Source organism: Gadus macrocephalus, chromosome 4, assembly GCF_031168955.1.
Source record: "Gadus macrocephalus chromosome 4, ASM3116895v1".
Classification (NCBI taxonomy): domain Eukaryota; kingdom Metazoa; phylum Chordata; class Actinopteri; order Gadiformes; family Gadidae; genus Gadus; species Gadus macrocephalus.
In genome coordinates, this window is record NC_082385.1 from 21,748,378 (window position 1) to 21,768,802 (window position 20,425).

The 20,425-nt window shown below is 44.0% G+C and overlaps 2 protein-coding genes across 5 annotated transcripts in view; both read right to left on the reverse strand.

Annotated features, from left to right (window-relative positions):
• LOC132456344 (metalloreductase STEAP3-like) overlaps nt 1-10,841 on the reverse strand; it is a 45,744-nt gene extending 34,903 nt beyond the window's left edge. The window contains exons 1-4 of one of the 4 annotated variants that reach the window (XM_060050677.1): nt 10,759-10,841; nt 9,691-9,925; nt 7,562-7,828; nt 6,688-7,221 (exon numbers count right to left, since the gene is read on the reverse strand). In XM_060050677.1, coding sequence (XP_059906660.1) covers nt 6,688-7,221; nt 7,562-7,828; nt 9,691-9,915 — 1,026 coding nt within the window. In that variant the 5' untranslated portion in view covers nt 9,916-9,925; nt 10,759-10,841. The other 3 variants (XM_060050675.1, XM_060050676.1, XM_060050678.1) reach the window with 3 other exon arrangements.
• A 6,364-nt stretch (nt 10,842-17,205) lies between these two features.
• Nucleotides 17,206-19,843, reverse strand: LOC132455534 (THAP domain-containing protein 3-like). Its single transcript, XM_060049380.1, has 4 exons — nt 19,653-19,843; nt 19,313-19,470; nt 19,194-19,227; nt 17,206-19,098 (listed from the first exon to the last, which is right to left on the reverse strand). Exons 1-4 carry the CDS (start codon nt 19,800-19,802, stop codon nt 19,096-19,098), a joined length of 345 nt encoding a protein of 114 aa, XP_059905363.1. The 5' UTR covers nt 19,803-19,843; the 3' UTR covers nt 17,206-19,095.
• Between the last annotated feature and the right edge of the window lie 582 nt (nt 19,844-20,425).

Consider the following 20,425-nt stretch of genomic DNA (forward strand, 5'->3'; position numbering starts at 1 on the left):
AGGCCACAAATTATGTCCAATCTTCATGGAACTTGGCATATATGATCTTCAGACCAAGCTGAACAAATCTATCAAACAGCTTTCTCAAATTCAAAACCGTTTGGCCGTGACAGCCAATCAAACTTGACGGCGCTCATTAATGGGTAGATACTGCACTCGTGTGGCGACAAGCGGTACTTAATGTATAATGCAACAATGACTATATTTACCATTCCGCACACTTACAATATAAACTGCAATTCCCACTGGATTAGATGCTTCACGAACCACCTCCAGAACGGATGCTTGTTTACATTGTGTCTCTTTTAGGGATATTGTTCAGAATACCCCTATTTATTTGTGACATTTGTTCTGTCAGGCAGACTGTATTGCGCCCTTACCACTAGGTGGGGTCCTTTTCCCATTTGGTAAACATTGACGCGTACTCGCATAATGCTCATCCCACCGGCTGTCGGTATTGCCGATTACCGAGACGGTCTTCATGTAGCCCCCTGGCCGATTACGTCCATCCGGCAGAATTAGCCTACCGAGTCCCATTATGCTTGACACCCACATTGCTGCTCGCAGCTATATTTATTATTGGGTGTCAAGCAGCGAAGCTGCGAGACAACCTATTGTTTTTGTATGTTTTCCTATTATTATTATTCTGTCATGGGAGTCTATGGCAGCCCATAGAACACCTTGGTGAAAAGTTGTGAAATTTGGCACACTGGTTCAGGACAGCCCCGTTAGCCCAACAAGCCATTTTCAGGTCGCTAGCCCTACAGCTCTAGCGCCACCAACAGGTCAAAATTGCACATGCATTCATGTTTATAACTTTCGACCCATTCATCCAATATACACAAACCAGGTATCATTGGATTCCTTGGTGAATCCAATGATACGTAATTTTGTGCCATGATGGATTTTCCGCCATCTTGGTTTATGTCCAAAACCTTCAAAATGCTACTCCTATCACACATTTTGTCCCATCATCTCGATTCGTGGCACACATGATCTTCAGGCCATGCTTGATATAAAAATATGAAAGAGCTTTCAAATTCAAAACCGTTTGGCCGCTACAGCCAATCAAATTTGGCGGCGAAGCTGCCAAACAGGAAGTAAGCCGATATCTCAGCAGCCCTTTGACATATCATAAACCAAACTTGGTACATAGACCCATGACATCATCATGGGGACACTCAATGAATTTGGTGATCATTGACCTCTAGGGGCGCTATAATTAACAAAGACGTGTTTTAACTCCTCTCTCTTCACATGAGTATATTTCGAACAAATCTTCTATTTCTGGTGATACTCTCCATATAGCTCATAAAATATTTCCCATTGGAACATCTGAAATTGGCCGCCATGTTGAAAGTTGTTAAAATCAACATTACATATCCACAGGCCACAAATTATGTCCAATCATCATGAAACTTGCCATATTCGATCTTCAGACCAAGCTGAACAAACGTGCCAAACAGCTTTTCCTAATTCCAAACCGTTTGGCCGCGACAGCCAATCAAACTTGTCGGCAAAGCCTGGCCGCCATGTTGAAAGTTGTCAATATCAACATTACATATCCACAGGCCGCAGATTATGTCCAATCATCATGAAACTTGCCTTATATGATCTTCAGACCAAGCCGAACAAATCTGCCAAACAGCCTTTTCTAATTCAAAACTGTTGGGCCGTGACAGCCAATTAAACTTGACGGCGAAGCTCCATAACAGGAAGTAAGCCTGTTGTCAGCAACTCTTTAACATATCATAGCCAAATTTGCTAGATTATGTCCAATCATCATGAAACTTGCCAGATTTGATCTTCAGACGAAGCTGAACAAACGTGCCAAACAGCTTTTCCTAATTCCAAACCGTTTGGCCGGGACAGCCAATCAAACTTGACGGCACAGCCGCCTAACAGGAAGTAAGCAACTCTTTAACATATCATAGCCAAACTTGCTACATAGACTCATGACATCTTTCTGGGGACAGCCAGGGCTGTAGTGGAGGGTAAACGCACGTAAACGCCGTTTACGCACCTCTGGAATTTGGGAAATTGCGTTTACTCACCTCTAAGTGGCGTTTACGCACCTCAAAGTTCCCTGTGCCTTGTATTCTGCCGTTGGAATAATCGGAAATAAATGTAGTATTATTTTAAAACACCTAAGACAAAGTTTCATATTGTTGAACAAATAAACGCTGTAATCTGAATCATTTTCATCTGCGCTGTAGGCCTATGCTATTATGGTCTGTGACCCTCCAATCAGTGCCTTGCGGCTGCGGCGGTGAAACCAATCAGGATCCAGGAAAATATGTAAACAGGAAGTATGTAAACACATGGCCCTACGCGTTGTGGATTATCATGCCTGCCTTCCTGTCATTAATTAGCCATGGATATCAGGCGATTTTTGAAGAGACCTCCGAGTGCTCCCACTCCAACAGATGCCCGAAAAAGGCCTCAAGTACAAAGTAAGACTGAAGATGAACAATTCACATGAGTTGTTTTTGTGATTTATAAATCAATTTTACTTGACAAACTATTAAATGACTACGAGCATTCAGATTGGCCAATGCGTGACATGCTATCCGTGTACTGCCCATGTCAAAATGAACGAAAGTCAGTCAGAGTTTTACTATCCATATCAAACTTCGGTTTTGGCTTATCAACTTCGCTATAGCTCGGTCGCTATGTTAAAGCCTCGATTTGGAGATGCGAGGTTGGCGGTTGCAGCCGTGGACTCCGCGGCTGAACCGTGGATCGGGCGGACGACGCGACAAAAATATATATTTTAATTAAATTCGGGCGGTTGGCGGTTAAACCAATAAAAAATAAAAAGATTTATAAATATTTTTCTTTTATATATTATAAATATTTTTCTTTTATTATTTATTTTCTTTAAAGTTATTTTCCCAGCAAACTGGCCTGTTCCCCTACAGGAACCGTATGGGGAATCCAAGTTGAAACAACTTGCCCAAAGGTTCAGACTTGATGACAGAAAAATTCTTGAAGGCTATAGGGATTTTAAGGATGACTCAAGCATCATTCCAGAAAACCTTCCACCACTCCTGAATATCGACCATCTCATTCCAGTTAGCACTGCTGAGTGTGAGAGGGGGTTCAGCTTAATGAACATCATAGTGTGCCCCCTGAGATGCAGTCTGCACTTGGTCACAGTGTCGTCCTTGATGTTTATTCAACTGAATGGCCCACCACTCACAAAGTTCAATCCAACACGTATGTGAAGTCCTGGCTGGTGAATAACAGGGGAGCCATGAACCCCAGAACACGCCCCTGCAAGGCAGGACCTGACGTGGAGGACAAGGAGGCCCTCTGGGCACTACTGTGAAAAGCATGCATACTAATACACACACATACACACATGCCATAGATATAGTTCTTAATCTACACATACTTTTCTTTACTGTTGAAATTTGAATAACTTGAATAAACTACAAACACATTCATTGACTGTCATTGATTGATTTAATATGACTTTAATTGATAACATAATGGAATATAGCCAGGCTAGCCATACAGAGTCGCAACACTTTGCGTTGCGTTGCGTTGTGTCGAGGTCGGTCTGATCACAAAATTCATAGTTTACCCACCTCTAATTTGACCACTACAGCCCTGGGGACAGCCAAACAATTTGGTGACCTTTGACCTCAGGGGGACGTCAAACAACAATGACTTTATTTACCATTCAGCCCACTTACAATATAAACTGCAATTCTTACTGGATTAGATGCTTCATGAATCACCTCCAGAACGGATGCTTGTTAACATTTTGTCTCTGTTAGCGATATTGTTCTGAATACCCCAATGTATTTGTGTCATTTTTTCTGTCGGGCAGAAGATAATGCGCCCTTAGGTAGGGTCATTTTTCCGTTTGGTAAACATTGGCATTCGCATAATTCTGTAGTTCATTCCACCAGACGTCGTTATTAACGATTACCGAGACGGTCGTCATGTAGCCACCCATTCCACCAGCCGTCGTGATTACGATAACCGTGACGGTCGTCATGTAGCCACCTAGCCGATTACGTCCGTCTGATTACCGATACGGTCATCATGTAGCCACCCAGCCGATTACGTCCGTCCGGCAGAATTAGGTCACCGATTACCGAGACGGTCGTAATGCGCCCTTACCACTAGGTAGGCTCATTTTTCCATTTTGTCGTCATTTACGAGTATTCGCATAATGCTGTACTTCATCCCACCTGCCGTCATTATTACCGATTACCGAGACGGTCCTAATGTTGCCACCTAGCCGATTACCTCCGTCGGGCAGAATTAGTTTACAGATTACCAAGAAGGTCGTCATGTAGCCAACCAGCCGATTACGTCCGTCCGGCAGAGTTAGTTTACCAATTACTGAGACGGTCGTCATGTAGCCACCCAGCCGATTCCGTCCGTCCGGCAGAATTATCTTATCGAGTCCCATTATGCTTGACACCCACATTGCTGCATGCAGCTATATTTATTATTATTATTATTATTATTATTATATATTTTTGGGGATAAAATAAGAGCGATGACTATTGTCATGTCATTGCTCTTATTTTATCCCCAAAAACGCAGCTGATCGGACGCATCACACGATTCGGAGGCATGCATCACATTTAAGGATTTTAAAAACTGATTCTTATTCTTTTTTTTCAAAAATGCATTCGGCAGAGAAGAGAGACTAGCGCTGCTCACGGGTTGGAATGAAAGGGAGAAAAGGGGACAGTTGCCTGCGGAAGCGATGTCTGAGATGCAGAGACAGCTTCACGCTACCAGTGTCTGTCTCGTACGGTGTGGAATGAGAGCTCGTGAAGGCACTATTGCACAAGTACGCCTGCTTGCTTGCGCAATAGCATACTGCTCGAGAATGCAGTATCGCTGTCAAATCTGTCCCTAGGAAAAGTAACGTTGCGCCGAATTGAATAAGGAAACCGCTATAATTAAATAGCGGTAATATTTCCACATTAATTGATAAAATAACAGGGGATGGGAATGGGGGATGGCTGTTTCAGAAGGGGGATGATTTTGATCATTTTAATTCCAAAGGGGGATGCCATCCCCCCTCAACTCGAGTCCTGCGCGCCCCCCAAGGGGAAACGCGCCCCCCAGGATGGGAACCACTGCCCTAGAGCATTGATGCCTAACCCAGAGGTGTCGTCAGCCCCTTTTTACTGGGGCACGTGCCCCAGTAAAAGTCTCCAGTGCCCCAGTAAAATTCCATTGATCATTATTAAATTAATCTGCAGAAGCACCGCTCTCGCTATGGAATCGGCAGGATTCATCAAGTGCATCTCCTGCTGCCTCGGGAGTCTTCAGTCGAGCCTGCCACTTACCAGCCAATCAAAAAACGAAAGGGGCTATATAAAAGCCAATCAGAAAATAGCCCTACTGTGTCTGGGTAAGATTTAACGCAACAACCAATGAAAAAAATCAGTTATTTCCGGATTCGTCCACGTGACTCTTTTGAATCGTTTCGTTGGAAACCACGGGAGCTGGAAACAGCACAGAGTAAGAGTCATCTCCTGTTTTAACGTTACAACAAATTCACAACTTGTTTGACACAAACAATGACGACTTGATTGCTGTTAGAGAATGTTGCCCACATAATTAGCACCAGTTTTTCAATACTGAGCGTCTGTAGCCTGTAGTTTTATAGCACACACACACACACACACACACACACACACACACACACACACACACACACACACACCATGCGTGCAGGTAAACACGCGGAAAATGAATAATGAATGAAAAATTGTCTGTCTTCAAAACTTGAGGAAGTTTTAGTGGACAAAAAATTCCTTAAGACAAAAAAGGAAATTATGGATATAGCCTACAGGGTGTTTTTAACATACTGGATCCAACAATGTTCCCAACACTGACACATATAATTCAGATTGCACTCACAATTCCTGTAAACAGTTGTAGTTGTGAGCGATCTTTCAGTGTGTCGAGAAGGCTCCACACCTGGCTTAGGTCAACCAGGGGGCAAGGAAGGCTATGCAAAGTGAGTCAAAGCCAAGTTATTGACCGCTTTGCCACCATGAAGGCGCGGCGATACAGCTTAATAGTGAAAAAATTATCATTTGAAAAGGCTCTATGCAGTAGTGTATGGCCTTTTTTAGTTTAATTTAAGAGCTTTGATGGTTCTATAACATTTTCCAGGTTGATTGGTGGTAATGAGCCACCTCACCTTAAGTCTGAAATTCTATTAGTTTTAAACCTTGTTTCTTGCCTTTTTAGTACATGTCGTTCTGGCAAAATTATGCTGTTTCCACACAGCTTCTAAATAAATATAGATGTGTAGACTTCTCCTGATAAAGAGGTGAAGGTCATAAAGAGACTTTTTGTTTATTTGTCAGTTACCTTATTTGTAAATCTTTGAGATGTGTATGTGTTCAAATAAATATCATTGTACGGTACTCATGAATCCATCTTTGCATCTTTACCTTTACCAGTGCTTTAATATAGCCTACAGTATGACAGTGACAATGATTTTGACGCTCGTACATACCCTTCTGTATCCATCTATTTCATATTGTGCACACGTAAAAAAAAAAGTGTTGGCAGTTGGGGGCCTGTGCCCCAGTAAAACTCTAGGTCTAGCAACGCCCCTGGCCTAACCCCTACCTGAAACCATCATAGCTCAAACCCTAACTCAGCCCACAGTGCTCACCCACACACGGTGCTCACCTGCTTAAAGGCGTCGTTGAGCATCTTGTATCGCGCCGAGCGCCTCATAGGCAGACACAGGCTGTAGACGGCGTGTATGGCAGCGCAGGCGAAGCTGCACAGCCCCAACTGCTTTCTGCGACCCATCCAGCGGTCCAGCCAGCTGGGGAAGCGGGCGTACTTGGTGCCCCGGGACAGCTGCAGGCCCGCGGCGAGCGAGCCAGGGGCGTACACTGAGGCCAGCGTGACCAGGGCCACCGCCGGCAGCGTGGCATTCACCGTCTCCACGGGCAGCTTGTAGAAGGCGGGGGCGCGGCCCAACGCCACGAAGGGGTGCAGCACGTCGCGCAGGAAGTTGTACAGGTAGAAGACCACGAAGAGGCCGAGCGTGGAGAGGACCGGGACGCGCCACGATGGGAAGAGCCTCAGTGGGAGGTTCTCCAAATCCAGGGCCTGGGCCGCCAGGAGGCCTGTGTCCACCGGGGCAAAGCCCAGTGCGCAGCACAGCCCGCCCACCACTGCCTTGGCCTCCGCGCTGTCACCGCACAGCATGACCTGGAGGACGGGGAGGAGAGGAGCACCGTGAGGTTACACCCCGGGGGGGAAGAGGACCACCGTGAGCTAACATGAGGTCACACCCAGGGGGAAGCTCAGGGTGATAGAGCAGAAGAGGAGTGGACAGAAAAAGTGAGGATCACAGACCGAATTTATTTTCACTATTTTATTATCACTCTACATGGAGCATGTGGGAAGCAGTTCTCAATAAGGCCGTTCTCGGGCATCAATTCAAATTGGAACCAAACTAAATGTCTGCGTCAAACACAATTGATACAGCGTGCAACTGAAAACATCCTCCGAATCCCGGACACGCCCGGACCTCAGACCGGGACCTCACCTGTCGGTTCCCGTCCCGCGGGCCGGTCTGGAGCGCCCAAGCTGACACGGTGTTGAACCCTTTCACCACGTGGCTCTCCGGGAACATGTCTGCCAGCTGCTCGGCATGGGATGTCCTGCAGAGGTTGAACTGGACGGCATTGCTGACATCCACCAGCACTTTGCCCGCCAGGACCTGCCTGAGGCCTGCCAGCGTAGAGTAGTGCTCGGGGAACAGCGCTACGAACACAACACCCGCCTGGCTGGCTGCCTCCTTCTGGGACGTCACCTGAGGGGACAGCGGGGCGAGACAGTGAGGATATGGGATTGCACAAGTCTTTACTGTAAACGTATTATATATTATAAATGTATTTCTCATAAACGTACTTATCATAAACGTACTACTTATTGTATGTCGTACGTCCTGGCACTTAATGTACACACTTATGTATGTCATACTTAGTTACAGTACTTAGTCGTGTAGCATCTTATCCCTGCAATCTCTATTGTATACAGGGAATGGGGAACCTAGCGATTGCTAGTGCTTGGCACTTGGTTCTATGAACATCCTTACTGTGCCGACAGTTAAAAATTGTTGTTTCTCTTTCTTCTGACAAATGTACTTATCGGAAGTCGCTTTGGATTAAAGCGCACTAAATCCCCTAAATGTAAATGTAAACTTGTTTCACTCTTTTTTGAGTGACATCAATTATTGTGCAATTTTAAAAAAGTTTGTTGTCCAGGGACCCCTATTGCTTTGCCGTTCCCTGTGGGGGCATTGGATCGTAGAACCGTCAAATCAGGAGATTTGAGGCCTAAATTTGGATTATGCAATACATTTTCTTCTGCCGTTTTTTGTTGATGGGTCCTGGGCTGTTGGATTTGATACCGGAGGGGGGACACTAGCCTGTAGAACTGTCAAGTCAGGAGATTTTAGGCCTTACTACGGGATTTTAGATCTTTAAGTGAGTGAGTATACCAGTTAGTAAGTAAGTGAGTGAATCTATGAAGAAGTGAGTGAATCAGCGAATGCCGGGGGTGAATGCTGTAGGGGAAGAGAGTGACGCAGCTACTGAGTCAGTGAGTGAAAAAAAACAGTCAATATGCAAGTTCATCAGCTTTAGAGTTAGTAAATAATGCAAGTGAGTAAATGGATGAATAAGTCAATGGATGAATGAGTCAACGGACCCTTTTCACAGATCATCAACAATGGTGTCACTTCCTGTTTCTGTGATTGAAAATTAGGCTGTTAATTAAGTCCATCACAGGACTTCCTGCCTCTGTGATTAAACCTTTGCAGCGCATCCAGAATGCGGCAGCGCGCCTCGTGTTCAACCTACCGAAGTTCTCCCATGTGACCCCCCTCTTCCGGGACCTCCACTGGCTCCCTGTAGTAGCTCGCATCAAATTTAAGACGATGGTACTCCTCAGCTGGACGTCTGGAACCGCCATCGCTAAGAGCTAGCAAAGGCCGTTCAGCAAAGTCACAACTTTTCTCGGTTTTGGGACCTCAGTGGTGGAACGAGCTCCCTGCCAGGACCGCAGAGTCGCTCACTATCTTCCGAAAAAGACTCAAGACTCACCTGTTCAGAGTCCACCTCAACACTGCATAGCCACCCTCCCCCTTCTGGCCACCATTGTACACTGTATTGTATTGTATTGCATTGTATTGTATTATTATTATTATTAGTACTTAACTGTGTATCAACTGCAGTAGCTGCTATCATGGCTGTAACACGGGAATTGATTAGCCTAGCGATTGTGGTACTTGCACTGGGTTCTATGAACATCCTTTCTGTACCGACAACGATATATTGATGCACTTCTTCTGACAAATGTACTTATTGTAAGTCGCTTTGGATAAAAGCGTCTGCTAAATGCCCTAAATGTAAATGTAAATGACTAGCATGGTCAACGTATATATGAAGTTACTAGCTATATCTACTAATACTGGCTCACTGCCACTCTTACAGTGAACAAAACCATCATTGTTATGAGCAGCATATTACGCTCGCTAATAGACCCTTTTCAAAGTAGGAAAGAAACTGTTGTGGCAACAGTGTTTGTCTTACTTTCAAAAGGGTCTATTAGCGAGTGATTCTGACTGTGAGGGACTGAATGGGTAAAAGAGCGAGGGAGGGTCACGCTCACCTCTGCCTCCTCAGGGAACAGCGCCCGGGAGCGTTTAGGGCTGCGGCTGCCAACCACCACCTGATACCCGGACGCCACTAGTCGCCCGCTCAACGAGCGGGAGAAGTCGCCCGTACCCAGGACACCCACCACGGGCGTGGCGGGGTCGGAGATCAACGCCTCCAGCGGTCTGGAGCCCACCCCTCTGCCTCGGATCAAAGGCCACTTCATCTCCTCACGAGGCATCACATCAGGTCTACATCAGAACAAACCAATAAATTCTGCTTTACTGATACAACACTACAATACAGACGCCCTTGCACTTTTCGTTCTTACATAACCAGAATTAAAATATATAGAAATGTGAATCAAGACAGTGGATGATATTGAGTCAACGATCTAGAAATTAAATTGCATCAACTATCAACACGTAGTTATATCAACAATAATACCGACTTGATCAGGTATTAAAGGTAATGACCATGTTGTAGTACTGTTGGGAAACGCAATAGTCATTGTTGCATTTCCCAAGTGTTTATTTGCGGTTCAATGTTGGCACATCCTCGTAATAATGATGGTGAAGTTTCTAGTAACAAACATCTTTGCAAACCATAATAATACAGAAAAGTACTGTCAATAAACTTGAGACTTATCAACAACTGGCAGGTCTACCGGACGTATCCCAACAGGGAGGTTCTCATGGTCGTTTTTCCCGACGAAAGGCTGTTTTCATTTCAAACCAATAGAGGTTTGGTGTCGAGTGTCTCCATGAACACGTCCTACACCGATCAAAGCATTGTATTACCCGATCGTCTCCTTATTAACTACCTGGTTTTATATAACGACAATAAACATATTCCTTACATTTTCCTACACATAACTTGAATCGCTCTCATGTCTCCTTTACAACACTTTGCTCTGTCCTTGGCTTATCTAAACTTTACCCGCTTATTGCGCCTTTTCAGCTAAAGTGCATTAGAGTCGAAATCAAAAGACAATTAGGTAAAGACTCGAGGAGCATGGCTTTAACGACCCCAACAACATCGTTGAACATAAGAACAAACCCGTTTAGATTAGTTTACCACTCACCTTCTTTTTTTTACAACTCTCTCTCCTTCCTTCCATGTGACTGCGTCTACCGCGGAGGCCCCGCCCACACTGCGGAGGCCCGCCAGAGCGAGTGAAGGCCGATTTATGCTCAGTTACGTAAGCGTAAGCGCAAGCGCAAGAGGCCCTTGCGCGCCCATGCGCACCCCTTGCGCGACTTCTCACGTCTTGCGTGCGTCGGGCGATTTTTCTAGACTTGCGTCATTTTTTACGTAAGCTTTTACGCGAGCCGCGCAGCCTGCAAGGCTGTGATTGGTCTGCTTACTACTTCCTGTCTGGAGTATCACATTTCTCTGCCATAGTTCACTGAATGTGTAGAACATGACTGGGAGGCGGTTTATAAACAGCCAACGACGACGCCCACACACAAATACACCATATAGGCTTCACTTAGGTAGTCTTCGACCAATACCAGGAAAATCTCCTTTTCATGGTTCAATTTGAGAAACGCTGCCGTAGGAGGAAGGAGGGTGGGTGGTTTGATAGAATGGAACCCGGCCGGCAGGCTCATATACAAAAGCATTAACGTGAAGTGAAGTTAACTTTGCTGCCAACACATTATGTCGTTTTAAAATGTAGAGAGATATGCACATTTATACAACCCCAATGATCAACAACTTCATCACCCCTGTTCCTCTGTCTGTTGCCATCATTCACTGTGTATGGGGAGAACACGATCTGGCACATAAACAAACCAACGACTCCCACAGACAAAGACGTCATTCTCGAGGTCGTCTTCAACGAAAAACTTTACTCCACATATTACTCCACCTACTGTTCTGGCGGTAAATTGCTTGGCAACACGCGCAACCTAAAGGGAGCATGAATTGCTTTGAGTAAATTTTGCGCAACAACGTAATGCTACGGCCACACCAACCGCGTTGCTCGCGGTGGATACCGCGAGTACCGCGCCTAACCTGACGCTTGATCGGTGTGTGGTGGTTCAACGCTTCCACCGCGTCACCACGCCACCGCAGCTAGATGAGTCCATGTCCATGCAAGTGAACGGAGCGTTCCCTCTTCGTCATAACTATCAAACCAAACATCCTTCACATTCACTGAGCAAAAATTATGAAATTAAAATGCACATTTCTCGCTAAAAATGTTTCCATAAACGCATTTAATGGCGTAACTATGTAACTATTTCCACCCAGAATAAAGAAAGATGTCGGCCGTGGCTGCGCTGGAGTCCGAGGTAGGAAACCCAAACGCCGCGTTTGGGTGCATGATAGAGCTTAGATCGGGTTAGATTAAATAATCTCGGATATAAATAACACTAGTCGGGTTAAATAACTTCACATGGTGTGTCTCCAGCATTCGTAGTGTTGATCAGCAGAGAAATAGTCCGCCAAGACGTTGAGGTTGCTGAGCAACCAGAGACTCTGTCCATGCAAGTGAACGGAGCGTTCCCTCTTCGTCATAACTATCAAACCAAACATCCTTCACATTCACCGAGCGAACATTCTGAAAGTAAAATGCACATTTCTCGCTAGAAATGTTTCCATAAACGCATGTAATGGCGTAACTATGTCACTATTTCCACCCAGAATAAAGAAAGATGTCGGCCGTATGCTTCTGTGCAAGCTCACTACTCTCTGCCAGTGACGTCGGGTCAAGCTCCACGCTGATTGGCTACCGTGGCTTAACGTCACGCGTTGAAGCGGTGAAAGTTCAATTTTCTGAACTCCGGGCGTTGGTGCGGTGGGCGCGGTACTGCGTTTACGTGCGTAATTACGTGCAACTTCCGCGCCTAAAGCCCCCAACGCAACGCTTCACCGCTTCACCGCGTGTACCGCACCTAGACCAATGGTTCCCTATGCAAAAATGCCGATTTTCAACGCCCCTACCGCGAGCAACGCGGTTGGTGTGGCCGTACCTTAACACCAACGCTGAACCATGCAGCCGCCTTGACTGCGGCTTGCAGATCGAGGAGGGGCTTACATTTTGCTTAAATGTGGGCTGGCTTAAACGTTTAAGCCAGACCAGATTTAAGGAAAATTCCGCGCAGTATCATGGACTCAGACGGAAATACGTTCTCCCGCTTTCTGCAGATAGGGGAAAAACGTATTTCCGTCCGAGTCCATGATGCTGTGCGCTTTTCTGCCGCTCTCTGTTCGTGTACATTATAAACTAATGTATGGATAGACCAACAAGTTGATCATTAAAATATTCATGGAAGTAACATGCATAGGCCTCATATTTATGTCATGAGGTCGTTTGAAAAATAGCATTTAGGCAGTGTTTTTCAGCTTTTTTTAACGCCATGCCCTCGTGCATGGCGTCCACATATGAGGACAATTAAATAAATTCCAATATTTTGCTTATCATGGTAATATTTTCCAAACCACATTGGTAAGATATGTTTCGTGAAACATTGAAACCTGATTTAAATTTTGCTTTTCCCCTCCAGATTTGCCTGCACACTGCACCACGACATTGCACCACATAACACACAAATTCATGAACCTTTTTCCATATTCAGGGTTGCCAACTTTGGGACTTTGGCTGGAGTGAGACTCTAAAATATTAGTGTGAGCGGCTAATTTTTTGGACAACCCTTAACCCTAATTTTTTTTTTAAAAATGTACAATTCATTTATTGATTGCAGTATTACAAAATAAAGACAGGCATCTCAAATAAAGACAGAGAAAAAAAAAAAAGGGACAATAGTTACCCCAGCTCCCCAGAGCTGGCTGGCTGGCTGTGGTGGGTAGTGTGGGGGGGGGGCTGTGTGTGTGTGTGTGTGTGTGTGTGTGTGTGTGTGTGTGTGTGTGTGTGTGTGTGTGTGTGTGTGTGTGTGTGTGTGTGTGTGTGTGTGTGTGTGTGTGTGTGTGTGTGTGTGTGTGTGCGTGTACACTCCGCAGCAGAGGCAGAACATAGAAGTTACATATTAGGCCTGTTGTATGCCACAGGGGCAGTTTTGGCCTGCTTCATAACCTCTGCAGGAGGTTTGTATCTGAAGCAGGGTTCAAGGCTGCTCATTTTCATGGTCATAATTGACGACAGGGTGCCTTCAAGGTTTCTGGTTTCAGTCTTGTTTAGGCCAATCAATGAAAAAGTTCGCTCAGCATTCGAGTGAGGCATGCTCAACACAATCTGGGCCGATTTGAATAATTTGGGGAATATGAAAGTGCTACTTGCCCGATTCTTAAGATTTCCAAGACATACCCAGGGCTTGGCTCTACCCCCCATGAAAATCGACAAGATATACTAAATAGTATAACCAAACGTCCCACCAATATTTATACCACTTGCTTACTCTCTATATGTCATTCATGGTTTTATATTTATAATTTTTATTTTACTCTACATTTAATTCTTCATTATTCATGCATTACAGAACTTTCATGGTCATAAATAAAAAATACGAACTGCAGTTTAATTTCTTTGTTTGTTCTTGAATTGATGTAGAATGGAGCAAAGGCTCCTGGGATTGGGAAATGCGTTTATCCAATAAACAGATGGAGGTCAAGTCTATTTTCGGAAATTTAGGGGGATATATTAGTGGCCCCACGTCGAATGGTATGACCCAAGATACGTCAGACAGAGAAAGCGTGCAAATTCGACGGTACCGCCTTGTCATTTGTTTACCCAGGTGCCATGGCAACACCATTGCTACCTCTCATTGGCTGAATCTTTGAGAACGTTGTAGACTCAATCGATATAAGGTCGCGGGGAGACGAAGCTCTGTTCGTTTGTATATTTTATTTACCATATTTTTGTTTTATGTTAAAAAATAAAAAAGAATCAAAGAACCAGTTCTTCTTGTTTTAGGGAACAAGTTCTTGTCGTTCACGTTCGGGATTCGTTCGTTGTGAACGAATCGGTCGCGACCGACCCATCCCCAAACGTGCATCAGTGGGCTCCGACTCCGGCTCTGAACTCTCTCTGACCTTTTCAAACGCAACTTAGTATCAGGTGCGTTTTCAGCGAATCAACGATCAGAGAATACTGCCGTGATCACGTTGTAGGTAGGTAGATGTTACAGTAACAGCTGTTAGTCTGCTCCCGCAGAAAATGAACGGGAGGATTTTTTATTTTGGCGTGACATTTCTTGCGTGTGCGTGACAGCGTGAGATTGATGGTGAAAGCGTGAGAGTCACGCCAGGGGCGTGACTGTTGGCAACCCTGCATATTACCGGTAAGTCATTGTGCTGTGCTGTGCTGTATTGACGTTTGAGAATGTGCTGCCGGATCTCCGCCACCAGATGGCGCCCGCGAGGAGGGTGAAACCATGGGTTAAACGTTTAGACCAGCCCACATTTAGGGAAAATTTAAGCTCCTCCTCGGGCCAGAGCCCGTCGCCTTATTCACCTGGCGGCCATTTTAGCCCGTGAGGGGTACACAAACCCGGAAGTCGGACTCCGACGCATATGATCCATGGAAGAATCAGCAGCACAAGTGATGGAACCTCCAGTGTGGACCACCAATCTCTCCTGTCTGCCTGAATTAAGCATAACAAATGTGGAGCAATGGGCCAGTACTGACTGCAACATCCCTCGGGCTGTGTTACTCAAGGGATACAGTAACTGGATAGAAGGTTTTATCCACGACATTGAAGGTACGAATGGACGCTGCCGCCTTTTCTCATAGCTTTTTATGCTAGAAGTAGTAAAGGTGCGGCCACACCAGACGCGTATCTCGCGTACTTCGCGTATGAAATCGCCATTTTTTCCATAGGGAACCATTGGTTTACGCGCGTTTTACGCGTTTCACGCGTAATACGCGTATAAGCAACATTTTACACCCGTATGAGGCACGTATATTTACGCGCTATACGCGCGTAAAGCGCGTATATCGCGTACATTTCAAGAGTTCAAAAAATTTAACTTTTTACGCTCATACGCATGACGATTAGCCGTGTTGCCCAATCAGCGTTGAGCTTGACCCGACGTCACTGGCAGAGAGTAGTGAGCTTGGACAGAAGCATACGGCCGACATCTTTCTTTATTCTGTGTGGAAATAGTAACATAGTTACGCCATTAAATGCTTTTATGGAAACATTTCTAGCGAGAAATGTGCATTTTACTTTCATAATGTTCGCTCTGTGAATGTGAAGGATGTTTGGTTTGATAGTTATGACGAAGAGGGAACGCTCCGTTCACTTGCATGGACATGGACTCATCTAGGCGAGTGACGTAGGCGCGTATGGCGCGTATGCGACCATTTTTGACACAAAATGGTCAAGCAACATTTTACGCGCGTATCTCGCGTAAAAATTACGCGAGATACGCGTCTGGTGTGGCCGCACCTTTAGCTGTGATATGGAGTTGTTGACTGTCTGTACTATTTTCAATTTTATTTAACACTGAACATGTATTTAATCCACAAGTGAATAGGAGACCACCACAGATATTTGTGAGGGCTAGGTATTTTCCTTCTGTGCGGAAAAACGAGGCACCTTACATCATACAGGCATCAGGTGCTAAGTGGACAAACTGCTCAGTTCACAGAGCAGTGCCACAGTTAAACCAGCTTGCTAAAAGTTCATTCTGAGTTCATATCAACAATGTACCTTTCCCTGTCTGACCGAAAATAACATGTTGATTTTATCTCATTAACATGTTCTCTGTAGCTGATGTGATATCACATAAGCCTCATTGATATATACTCTGATATGATACTTGTTTCAAATTAGCAAAGCAAGACAGGGCTAGGTGCATGTTGCTACTGTTGTTGACAATGATAGTATAATGACAGTATAACTATCAGGTAAGTGAGGGTAAGGTAAGCATTAACATTCATGTTAAGATAAGAGTTGCTCAGTTCTCAGTGTATCCAGGGTTGAGGAAGGTTCTTCAAAATGTAATTAGCTTACAAATCACTTGTCTTTTTTAAATTGACATAAGATGGAATGTCATAACTTAAAATAACACATATCTACCTCTAAAATCCATACTGTTCAATCTTAATATGAGCTTTTCCACAACCCTGACTTTTTTGTACAATGAGTGCCCAAGGTATTAGGTATCTTTCTAGTTGTGTTCGCACGTATCACAGCTGTAAACAACCTACCACTACCAGCATGTCGCTGTAATATTTTCATGGCAGAACATTGAAATGCCAGATGTACCTAATTCACTGCACTCAGTGTATGCTTGTGTGTGTGTATATATATATATAAATAAATAAATAAATAATATGTTATTTGTTAATAGCAACTCTGAAGTGTCAAGTGTCTAAAGTTTGATTATCTTTTCAGGTGGAGCTGTCACTTGAGCAGCCATTCATAAGGGATTGGTTCCTTTTCCAAGCTTACAGTATACAAGCAGGCCATTTTACTCTATTCCGCCATACCAACTTCCATGTACAAAGTTACCTTTACAAACCTAGACCAGTGTGCCTATCAATGTTTTTGGAATGTTTTCTGATGTTCCGACCTGTTCTGGTTCCTCTATAATAAGTTATAAAGTTATGAAGGACATCATCCATGTGTAATACAATTGTACTTTATTCTTTAGATGGACATCCAGTAGCTTATACATACACGTAAAAAAACAACTCACAGGTATATAAAAGTAAAGAGCATGTGAAATGATTACAAAGTCTGACAGGGATCCTGTGATACATTGACCATGATAAGGTGCTCTGGTAACAATACAAGTTCACATTGTATTGATTCATAAAGATGAACAATAATGATGGTTAAGGATTCATAATGATGAACAATAATGATGGTTAAGGATTTGTATAGATTCATAAAGATGAACAATAATGATGGTTAGGATTTGTATAGATTCATAAAGATGAACAATAATGATGGTTAAGGATTTGAATATATTCATAAAGAACAATGATGGCTAAGGTTTTGAACAGATTCTTAAAGATGAACAATAATGATGGTCAAGGATTTGAATGAATTCGTAAAGAAGAACAATAATGATGCCTAAGGTTTTGTACAGATTCGTAAAGAACAATAATCATGGGTAATGTTTTATACAGATTCATAAAGACGAACACTTTCTAATCAAGGTTTGAATACATTTGTGGATATTAAGATTACAGTTGTAGAGATTTACATAACAATTTTAAAAGAGGACCTTGGAAATTTGTTAAAAGGGCACAGACAGCCCACAGTTGGTTAACGGAGCCCACCATCATCAATTCCATCATCACCATCATCAATTCCAATTGGCTGATTCATCAATTCCCTCACTCTCCACCTCAAGCTGGTGTGTGGTGAGCGTTCTGGCGCAGATTGGCTGCCGTGCATCACCCAAGTGGGTGCTACACACTGGTGGTGGTGGTGAGTTAGGTCCCCCCCTTCTGTAAGCGTCTTTGGGTCATTGAAAAGCGCTATATAAATATAATGAATTATTATTATTATTTACCAGTGTCATGGGTAAGACTTTATCAAAAATATGGTACTCTTTAATCCGCCTAATAGCACGTTCTACATGAATTCGCAGTCTTGCTATCGCTTGAGTCTTTCGAACTTCCTCTGCAGTGAAGTGTCCACTTGGGCCTAAAAAAGGAGGGATTACAAGGGACACCTGTCTTTCAGAGAGAAGGTCCTTGATGAGAAAGCCTTTATCGGCCATTACCATATCTCCTTCTTCAAGCAAAGAAAGGATACCTGATTTTTTGGTAATTTCTTTGTCAGATATTGAACCTGTATACAAGTCACTGACAAAAGCCACTTCACCTGAGGGGGCAATGCCTATTAGGCCTTTAAATGTGGTGTTAGATTTGTAGTGCGAGTAAATTGCTGTGTTAAGGACCTTGGAGCTAGGTTTCTGTACATGAATTTCTGTGCAATCCAATATAACTCTAGTAGCCGGGAATGTGCATTTAAAACAAGCTGGCATAAGTTCATCCACAGTTTTCCTTGAAGGCCACATTTGAAGTGATCCCAACATAAAATACAGAAAGTTGACCCAGGTCACACAGATCCTGCTTACTGTTGACTGCGATATACGGAATCGGGTTGCAAGGTCCTGCTCAGGAAATCCCTGCCTCAACCTACAAAGGAAAAGAAAAAACTGGTCCATAGTGGACAATTTAGAGGCACTAAAGCCTTGACGAATTACCTCCCCACTGGTATGTTTGAATCGCTGAGCCTGACTCCATCCCACCATATTTTCTGCAGTAGGTTGCAGGGCCATAAACACAGCTTTAAATGTAGCATAATCCGGGAACCCTGTATAGAATGAGATCTGTTTATCATCACTTTGAAAATTTGAAACCCCAAACAGTTGTTGAAGCTCTGCAATTAAAGTTTCTTGATCAGCGATGGTCTTTCGGGCTTCCTCAAGTTGATCTTGAAGGGAGGGAGGCAATGCAGCATATTCGTGGTCTGGGTGCTGAGGGGGCGTCTCTTCACTGGAAGTATAAGGGAAACATATTGATGGACACATTAGGTCTTTTACAAGGATACTCATGCTCAATGCATGTAACCAATTACACATTGTACGTACCTCAACACACTCACCATGATCCGTGGAAACCTTGCTGGAAATCATCAACAGAGAAATACTGTCACTACACAGTAAATAAATGCATTACGAACTAGTAACTTAACTCATATCAATACTACCTTGCAGTTCTAACAACACTCCTCCTCTCTGGTCTGAAAGAACTCCATGCAAACACAGTCGGCACAGCTCCCTGTTTCAGCTTGGTGATCCCTGTCTTGGTTTTTACCAGGCAGTCTGGGAGGAAATGCTCCGAGCACACTTTTGTGTATGTGTTTATCTGCATCAGCAAATAAAATGTAATCATATAAACATTACATGTTTAATTTTATACATATACATTTCAACAACTGTGCTCTCTGCCTTAATCTATCTACTAAAACGGGCAAGTTCTTGCTAGCCTGGCTAACTGCTAGCGATACGGAGACCGGGTTACAGCACCAGACATATCATAAAACGTACCTTAAAATGACGGCCAGGATCTCTTTTGATTTTAATAATCCATTCTCGACGTAGTCCCAGATCATTGGCGAAACGGTGAAAAGTTTGTCCTCTGTTCGATTTCTTCCTGTGTGATGAAGTGCATTGGGGAACACAGCAGTGAGGAGCCATTGCATCGCGTTGTGAAAACTCCCGGAAGTGGAAAGTGTACCCCTCAGCCTCCTACTTCCGTTCGAGGTGAATAAGGCGAGCCCCGGAGAACAACACCTAGGCCGTTTCTCAATTCCTAGCACGCGTACTACGGACTCGATGACTTGCAAGCACGTACTTGGCAAGTCTGTACTTCAAGCACATACTTGCGAGCACGCGAATACGTACCTGCGATTGGAACAGCAGCGGACTCGATGACGTCACCACCTCTGCTCGTCCGTTAACTGTGCTACGGCCTCATTTAGGCATATACTACTGAACAATATAAACAAATGATATTAAACAAAATCACAGCCTCTTTCATTTTCAAATAGTATGTAAATATTCTGAATGAATAAAAATTGAAAAGATATGCGTGTCCTGTCATGTGTATAAGCTATACACACACGACTTTATATATATTTATATATTATCTTATATTATTATTATTATTATTATTATATTATATAAATATATATATAAGTTAAGAGTAACTTAAGCTACAGTTGTGCGTCTTCTCCATATTGTCCGCCATCGTACTGCTGCGAGTGCGAAATGCATCCTGGGATTTATAGCGATTGCAAGCACACACGGGCTGTTTCCCA

What these genes read in the sequence shown, in the direction of transcription:
- LOC132455534 (XM_060049380.1), bottom strand. Translation starts at nt 19,802, where the DNA reads ATGGCTCCTCACTGCTGTGTTCCCCAATGCACTTCATCACACAGGAAG. An exon ending in ATCCTGGCCGTCATTTTAAG is followed by an intron (nt 19,471 to 19,652) that starts GTACGTTTTATG and finishes TTGCTGATGCAG; the next exon opens with ATAAACACATACACAAAAGT. An exon ending in AGTGTTGTTAGAACTGCAAG is followed by an intron (nt 19,228 to 19,312) that starts GTAGTATTGATA and finishes GATGATTTCCAG; the next exon opens with CAAGGTTTCCACGGATCATG.